At 25.6% G+C, this 9675-nt stretch overlaps 1 protein-coding gene across 1 annotated transcript in view; it reads left to right on the top strand.

Annotated features, from left to right (window-relative positions):
* The first annotated feature begins 7138 nt into the window (after nt 1-7138).
* LOC126901007 (uncharacterized) overlaps nt 7139-9675 on the top strand; it is a 29870-nt gene continuing 27333 nt past the window's right edge. The window contains exons 1-2 of the mRNA XM_050677095.1: nt 7139-7350; nt 7873-8029. Of these exons, the coding sequence (XP_050533052.1) occupies nt 7304-7350; nt 7873-8029 (204 nt within the window). The 5' untranslated portion in view covers nt 7139-7303. The remainder of the gene's footprint in view (nt 7351-7872; nt 8030-9675) is intronic.

Consider the following 9675-nt stretch of genomic DNA (forward strand, 5'->3'; position numbering starts at 1 on the left):
GCATTTTTAAGTTTTCAACTCTCCCCGTATATAGGGAAATGGTCCGATTTAAAAAAAAAATATGTCGAATGAAAGATGAATATAAATACTACTTCTTATGAAAAAATTATATTGATCCATACATTTTTCAAAGAGTTATAACATTTTAAAATTAAAAATGTAAAATATAAAATCGAGAATTTTAACACAAAAATATCATATGGTAGCCATTTTCACTGTGAAGACAAAATAAAGTAAGAAATTTTTTTTTTCATTATAAAGTATATTACATTAGCTTTAATTTAAGATATATATAAAAGTGTCAGACCTTCCGGAACATTTTTAAAAGTTAAGTTGAAAAAGTAAATTTTTCGTTATAAATTTGTCATTTTAAATCCCCCCTGGGGGCAGATAAAGGGTCAGATTTACAAAAAAAATATACCAAATGAGAGGTAATGATAACATGCATCTATATAAAAAAAATTATATTGATTTGGTTATTTTTAAAAAGTTAAGGCAGTTTTAAGTAAAAAAAATTTTTAAAATGTTAAAAATTAGCAATTTTTAAATTTGTAATTTTTTTGGAGATTTCCCCCATTTACGGGGAACAAGGGAATTTCTTTGATTAGATACGATTTGTTATCTTTTGATGTATCGTTGAAAGAAATCGGTTTGGTGAGAGCTGAGAAAAAGTGGTAACAGACACAAAAAAAACACATAGCATAGTAAAATTAATATCTTCTCAGCTTAACATCGAAGCTAAAATATTGGAATAAGTATAAGGCTAAACTGACCGATATAAAAAAAAAATGAAAGAGGTATATATAAAGTATTTAGAAACAAAATTTATGTTCATCCATACATTTTTCAAAAAATTATAGGAATTTAAAGTTTAAAATATAAAATCGAAAATTTCAATACAAAAATAGCATGTTTTTAATTATGACACACATTTGTACATAGAAGATAAGACTTCGGGAATATTTTTTTTAAAATTTATAATATGTAACATAATCTTTAATTTAACATATGTTTAATGGATGGAATATTTCAAGATCATTTTCAAAAGATAAGTTGAAAAAATTGACTTTTGTGAAAAAATTTCTATATTGAATTTATATAAAATGAAAATAAATACTGAAGGTCTCTATATAATAAAAAATTATTTTAATTCATTCATTTTGAAAAAGTTATGGCAGTTTAAAGAAAAAATTAATAAATGTACCAATTTTAAAACGTATAATTTTTTGGGGGATTCCTTCCATTTACAAGGAATGAGGGAATTTTTTTCAATTTTTAAGGGCAATGTCTTCAAATAGAGACAATTTGTGATCATTTGAAAAATCGTTCCAAAGAAATCGGTCCGGCAAGAGCTGAAAAAAGTGTCGACAAAAAAAAGAAAAATTAATACATATTCAGCTTCGCATCGAAGCTAAAAAAAATGATATTATGAATGTCAGGATTTAAAGCACTGTTTTTATAGATTAATGACATGTAAGTTAAGTTTATATTTATTATTTATTAACTTTAGAGTCACATAATTTCATAAATAAAACTTTCAAATGAAATTTAATTATAATATTTTTTCTGTGATGCCCATTAGTATCTATTATCTCCTTACCCTAAAAAAATACTATATGAATTAAGATTCTTTTTCTTTCAAAATTTGAACACTGCGACCCTGAAATTTTTTTCTGTGGGTCCAAAAATGATATTTACAAAATATAAACATTATACGGCATAATTAACAGGGCGTGATTTAAGCTCAAAATTTAGAATAAATGTAAAATTTACATTTATAATATTTAATATTTAATATTTGTAGATTTTCATAAAAATTTATAATTTGTTATTTACAATAAAAGTGTCCTTATACAATTTTTTTACAGTCGTTATGTTTTTGTAAAAACAAATAAAAATGCCATTTTGTGAAAATTATGTTTTTAAGTTTTTGACATTATCTATATAAATATTAAAAATAAAAACAATTGTATAAAATTTAAATTGTTGTCATTTATTTTTTCTACAAAATATAGTAGTATATAATTTTGTTTTAAGCTAATCTTTTCGATTAAAATTCAGAAAAATTAAAAAAAACTAAGATTTTTTATAAACATCTGTTTTGTCGTCCTTAGGATGTTTTTTCATTTTCTTTAAACCTTGACCCTTACATTTTACATATAGAGACAAAATTGAGGAACAATTGAAAAGGTCAGAAAATGAGGGCATAATTACACTAATTATATCGAATGAGTGGGGTAGTAGATTGGTACCAATTTTGTAACCATCTGGTAATATTAAGAATTGTGTAGAATATAAGTCACAGTAAATAAGATGACAGAGTAGATAAAGTATCTTTATCTAAGATGTAAAAAGTATTTAAAAAAAAATATAGTTTAAAAAACTAAAAAACACGCTTTTAAAGCACATCGAACTAAAAAGTTAAAAATAATTTTTAAAATTAACTTAAAACTATAATGAACGAAAAATACTAGTATTACTGTGAAAAAAATCGTCGGGCGCTCAATATACAAAAAACATGGCACAAAGCACCTACGCTTTTTTTCACAATAATTCTAGTATTTTTCGTTCATTATTGTTTTAAGTTAATTTTAATAATTATTTTTAACTTTTTAGTTCGATGTGCTTTAAAAGCGTGTTTTTTAGTTTTTTTAAACTATATTTATTTTTCACTTTTTAGTTTCATGTTATGATAATAGTTAATATCAATATCATGGTTGTAACGGGTAACGGGAAATCAGGGTTCGATTCCGGAGAGGGAGTCTAAGAAACGGCTATCACATCGAAGGAAAGCAGCAGGCGCGCAACGTGGAGGCAGTGACGATAAATGACATACGGGAATCATCCCTCGTAATCGGAATGAATACACTACATATCTCTTAATGAGAATAAAGCGTATTAATATATAAGTTTTAATAGTAATTAGAATATATATATATATATAAATGTAAAGCGACTTAAGTACGTAAACGTATCACGCACGAGGTATAGCCGTGTTTTGTGGGCGGGAGAGGCGAGGGGAACATTATACACGAGGCATATATACGGCGTCGGCTGTAGGAATATATAAATGAATATTAACATATGAATATATATATATATATATATATTAATATTAGCGGTGGCGGTAGGAATATATGATCATCGCATAATATCGCGGCACTTTCGCTGGCGTCGACGACACGATGTCCGGCGTGATCCTCGAGCGTCAAAAGGTTAGCAGCGCAGATGACGACGGTGCGGATCGGTTTGTTGAGGTTGTCACTTTGAAAACGGGAAGAAGACTACGGTATCGTTGGCGGCGGGACATCGTGCGGCACTTGCTGGACTTTGCACCGCGGCGTATAACGCGCGGTGTTGGTCAGTCAAATGCTCATAAAATAGGGCGACGGCTGATAAAAGTGGCACGAGTCGTGGGGCATCGTGTATAATGAAACGACGCGAGGCCGTGTCAATCACAATAAAAATTTGTTATATATCACTGATGACACGCACGCGTATACGAAAACCAAAAATAAAAAAAATTATACAGGAAAATATTGTTGTCGGCCAGCGGTGAGCGGGGTGGGGTGAATGCGTTACAACAGTCTAGTCTCAAGGTCATAGTCTACGGGATAAGCGACATTATAACACGTGCCGCGTGGAGTTACAAACTTACAACATACGAGTGAAACTAATATAAGCGTGTTAATAAGTCGCGGTTAAAAGTTCAGTAAAATTGATTTATGAGAAGCGTACAACCAATTAGAGTTGGACGAGTCTTCTAAAATCTTAGCATGGAGCACAAACAAAAAATTATTTTTAGTCAATCAATTTCCGTATGGTATTTCATCGGCAAGTGCAAATTTCAAAGAGTAATGGATTAACTTTTTGAAGGTAAAGAAAATGTTACACATTTTTTAGACGATATAATAGTAACAGGTAAAGATAGACAAATTTTATATATTTAGAAATTATATATTTAGGTCATAAAATTTCATCAGAAGAGTTAAGTAAATGTGTAGATAAAATTTCAATTATTATGCGATCTATTTACGAACTTTTAACAAAAAATCTCAAGTTTATTTGTACAAAATAATGTCGAGGTGATTTTGACAATATTACGTGGTTGATTTTGTCAAAAAAGATTTTAATTATAATTTATCTATTATTTTATCAGTTGGTACGTTAAATGACGGTATATCAGGATGTCTTTTTCACGACGGGAAAGCCGCTCAATAAGTTTTATTTCTAGAACATTAATGGTTGCTGAAAAGAAATATCCAGTTAACGATAAAGAAGCATTGGCTATTTATTGGTGTACAAAAAAGTTATTTCAATTTTTGTGTAATAATGTATCTACGATTTAAACCATTTCTAGGCGATAGGCGAACGTAAGGAAATTCCATCTATGACTTCAACTCGTTTACAACGTTGGTCATTATTTTTGTCAAATTCTAATTTATAATTAAAATTTAATAAGGGAGATGATGTTATGGTCAAATTTTATCATCAGGTGGTAAGGAATCGGGGATTGCGGCTAAAGTAACTAAGTTGTTAGGTAAAAAGAGATAAGAATGTGAATCTAATGTGTGTAAAACTTGTATTAGGGATGCAGACTAAATGATAGAAGTTCAGTTATGATATGATATAAAAATAAATAGCATGATAAAAATACAGAAGAACAAGATAAAAGTAAGGAAATGAGTAAGGAAAAGTTAATTTTTTAATTTGTAATTAATTTGTTTCATAGTAATTCTTTTATTTATTCATATTTTTTTATAAAGATTAAAGTCATTATTGTTTATAATATATATTTACTTACTTTATTGATGAAATAAATTAAGCTAATGTAAATATTTTTTTCTTTTTTTGTTCATTATGTGTACAATTAAGTTAAAAGGAAAGTGTAGCGTATTCTAGTATAATAGATAAGATAATCTCTTTTAAACTATTATTTTGATATTTTGTCTGATCTATCAATAGAGTGCCGTCCTATTCGCAACACGTTACTTCATTTTAGTAGTTACCTCAATCAGAATAACTGTAATGATCGCTAAAAATTTCAAATTACTCGTTGTTACGTGATTAACAAAAAGTTCGTATTTTAAATATAATTCATAGTAATAAATTTAAAAAATATCATATCATTTAAATACACATTTACATTTTAATTAATAATTATTTTAAAAATTAAAAACTATATATATATATATATATATATATATATAGAGTTAACTATTTATTAATAATTATTATTTATTATTAATAATTTTTTTATGCCATAAAAGTATTTTTTTTTTGAGAAAATGAACGGATTTTTTTAAGGCCTCTATTAAGTCCTACAACAAAAATTATAAAGCTACTTAGAACGGTGAGTATCATAAACACAGATCGCCCACCCGGATTATTTAACATTTTTTAACTCGTCAATTTTTTTATGCTATTACGTGCAATGTTAGTTGTATGCAATAGTATAAGATTGATTGACCATTTTTTAATTAAAATGCGAAGTTGAGAATGTATTGCTTTTATTACTTGTGTTTTTCTTTTGTGTCTCTCCATGAAAACTCTCAGCTTTCACTTGACCGATTTTGATGATCTATGCATTGCAAAAAAAAAACAAATTTAGTTTAATTGATCCCCCATACCAAAAGTTTGAAGAAGCCCTCTTAATTTTAGAAATTTAAAAAATATCTCAAAATTATTCAAAACAATTATTGATTTTTTTTAAAACACTGATCCTAATGAAAGTTTAATACTAAAGACATTAAAAATTCTTAAAAGGGTTTGAAAAAAATCACTCACTAATAAGAAAAATAACTTTTTTTCAACTCTTTTTTAGAAAATGTTTTTGATCGCCTACACTATCATATTAAAACTCTGGAAGTGTAGTACACTATAAATAAAAAAAATTGTCTAACAATTATTCTCTTATGAGAAATAACCAAAAAAAATGCAAAATAATGTGAAAAAAATTCAGTTTACAATTTTTAAAAATGTTACGCGAGGTCTGCGTTTTCATATCCAATTAAAGCTTTCTTAAGTCATTTAAGACAAAAAAAAAAATTGTTAAGGGTATTAAATGGATATCCTGTATTTCATGTTCCTAACAAAAGACTATAGGCTAAACTATTATAAAATTTTCCAATGCATAATGTGCAATGAAACAAATAATTTAATGAGCCTCTAATTTTTAAAAGAAATTTAAAACACAGCAATTGTTAAAATACAATTTACAAATTAATATGAAATTTAACAGATTTGCATCGAACCATTATTTAAGATAGTGGTGTTAATTACTGTTAAAATCGTATTTACTTGATTCAACTATGCTGTATCCTCACTGTGTTTAGTATTTAGTTTGACAGTCTATTTTCATAATAAAACAACTGTAGGAACAATTTTTTTTTATTATTGTAGTACGTTTTATGTTCTCTAATTTGGTATTGGTTAAAAAAACCTAATCGCTCCACAACATTTCAAGCTTTGAGTTGAAAACATTTTTTTACATGTGTGTGATCAACCCATTCAAACACTTCGTATACATTGTTTTTTTTATTCAACAGACAGTATACTAAAAGAAATGTTATCTTCTTTTTTATGATTTAAGAATTTCATTGCCATTAATATATTTGTGAAAGAGTAATAATAAATCAGAATTTAAAAAGCAGAAAAAAAAAATTGGAAAATATTATTTTTAGCAACAATAAGTTCAACTAGACTAAATTCGGGTTCTTATGACATAATAATTATTAAAATCGGTCCAGTAAGAGTTGAGACAGATAAATAAAAATAAAACAAAACATGGTAAAACCAATATCTTTTAAACTTCGCATCAAAACAAAAAATTGCTAACAACAGCATAGAATTTTTTTTTTAATAACTCTCTTAAAAATAAATTATAAATCAATTATAATAAATTAGAAATTAAACTATAATAGTTTGTAAGTAAAGTCAATTAGTTAGATGAATATATTAAAAAAAAATTATCTTTGTTCATGGTAATATGTAATTATTAAAAATTATATAATAATTATCATTTTACAATGAAAATTCATTGATTAAAACTTGATGTCTCGCCAAAATTATAAATTTATACGCATTATTATTTTTCATTATATTATTATATTTTATATATACTTTATAAGTTTATTTCCTTTTTTATTACTTAATGCGTCCTTGAAGTATAAAAATGAACATAGAAATAAGTTATGAGAATATACACGTTTTGTTATATATATACCATTAAAGATTGGCATTCAGTTGATGATGTAGTAACTATGAACACGCATTCAAAATGATAAAAACTTAATGTTAAAACATGAATTTTTTTTATAAATTTTTTTTTAAATATGTTGTACCTAAAAAGTAATCTAAAATTGTATTTATAACTTCTGTCTTATTAAAATATATATTAATTATATAATAAAAATCACGAAGTATGTGTATAGCAATGATAATGGAAACATTGTTGCCGAAATACTTATTAGTAATTTTTTGTAAATATTTAATTTAAATATTTTTAATATTTTTTTTACTTTTAAATATATTAATTAATTGAATTATACATATGTGCATATTAATATTCGTTAAAATGTTATTATTTGAATAGTTAGAATTAAACAATAATAATTTTTTAGTGAAGACAATTATTTAGAAAAACATATTTCAATGTACTTGTTTTGTCTCTATTATTCCTCATAATGTGAACTTTGTTGTGAGTTTGACAATGCTTTTGCAAGAGAGACTTTGAATAAATTAAGAAAATCACAGTTCAAAATTAAGATTAGAGTTTAAGAAATTTTATACAGAAATTTAAACTATAAATATTTAGGCCAACAATAAACATTAACTATTAATAATGTTAACATTAATATTTTTTTTATTTAGATATCAAAAATACAAAGGTTTTGGTGATTTGAAACATTTTATATCAGATTTTTTATTGTTTACACGTGTTATTATTTTCAAATGTTTCACTATGTCTGTCGCATATACAGAAATACCCTCAAGAAATGATTATGGACCAAATGCAGCGTTGGCACAGGTTAGTATAAATATTAGATTGATAATTTTATATATGTGCGCAATTAAAGCAAAAATGCTGTGCGTGCTGAAATTATGTTATTCTCATAAACATAAACACATTCTCATAAATACCGATAAACATAATTTAAATATTTATTTAACAGGGACATTGAAAACAAATAAAAACACAATTTTGTTTTAGTAATCAGCTATTTTATTAAAATAATTTTTTGTTTCACTTCATAATATTTTTCATTATCATAATAAATATAATTATGTTTCAAATTGTATAAAAAAAAAAATTATTTATCATTACTGTCAATTAAAAAATTAAGTTATTTTCATATAATTTTACTGTATTAGGCATAGGGTGTTAATTTAGAATAAAAAATATATAATTTAGTGAATTTACGAGATAAAAACACAGTTTCATTTATATAAAAATATTAAATATGTTGATATAAAACAAAAATATTTGTAGGTAAAATTGTAAAAAAAAATTTTTTTATTTCAATAAAACAAAACCCAGCACAGTGGTGACGTGGCATAGTTGGATTAAGTATAATGATATCTGACAGTGATTAAAATCACTATCAAAAATAAACGCTTCGATGCAAATCTTTAGATAGTGTTTAATTTTAAAAAATTGGTGGATTATTCCAAAAGCTATATGATCTGCTAGTTCCTTATTAATATCCTGATTAAAATAAAGTATGTCGAATGAAAAAGGGATTATTAAAAAATATTATTTCTCATAAAAAAATTATGTTGATCCATACACTTTTCAATATGTTATAGCATTATAAAGTTAAAAATGTAATCGAGAATTTTCACATAATAATAGCATTCGATAGACATTTTCACCGTGAAGACAAAATAAAATCCGACATTTTTTTTTTTCGCATAATAAAGTAAATTACATTAACTTTAATTTAAGATATATATAAAAGTGTCAGACTTTCCGGAACACTTACAAAATTTAAGTTGAAAAAATTAATTTTTTGTGAAAAAGTTGTCATTTTAAATCTCTCCCTGCGGGCAGGTAAAGGGTCAAATTTAAATAATGTTGATCCATACACTTACAATATGTTATAGCATTATAAAGTTAAAAATGTAAAAAATAAAATCGAGAATTTTCACACAATAATAGCATTTGGTAGCCATTTTCACCATGAAAATAAAATAAAGTCCCAAATTTTTTTTTTCATGATAAAGTATATTACATTAGTTTTAATTTACGATATATGTAAACGTGTCAGACCTTCCGGAACATTTTCAATAGTTAAGTTGAAAAAGTAAATTTTTTGTGAAAAAGTTGTCATTTTAAATCCCCCCTGTGGGTAGGTAAAGGGTTAAATTTATAAAAAAAATATACTAAATGATTGGTAAAGACATCAAGCATCTATAAAAAAAAAATTATATTGATATGTTCATTTTTGAAAAAGTTATGGCTCTTTTAAGTAAAAAAAATTTCGAAAATGAGCGATTTTTAAATTTGTAATTTTTTTGGAGGTTTCCCCCATTTACGGGGAACGAGGGAATTTTTTTCAATTTTTGAGGGTAATGTCTTCGACTAGATACGATTTGTGATCTTTTGACGTATCATTGAAAGAAATCGGTTCGGTGAGAGCTAAGAAAAAGTGGTAACAGACACAAAAAAAAAAA

The sequence above is a fragment of the Daktulosphaira vitifoliae genome, unplaced genomic scaffold (assembly GCF_025091365.1).
Source record: "Daktulosphaira vitifoliae isolate Bord-2020 unplaced genomic scaffold, ASM2509136v1 Scaffold_3, whole genome shotgun sequence".
Classification (NCBI taxonomy): Eukaryota; Metazoa; Arthropoda; class Insecta; order Hemiptera; family Phylloxeridae; genus Daktulosphaira; species Daktulosphaira vitifoliae.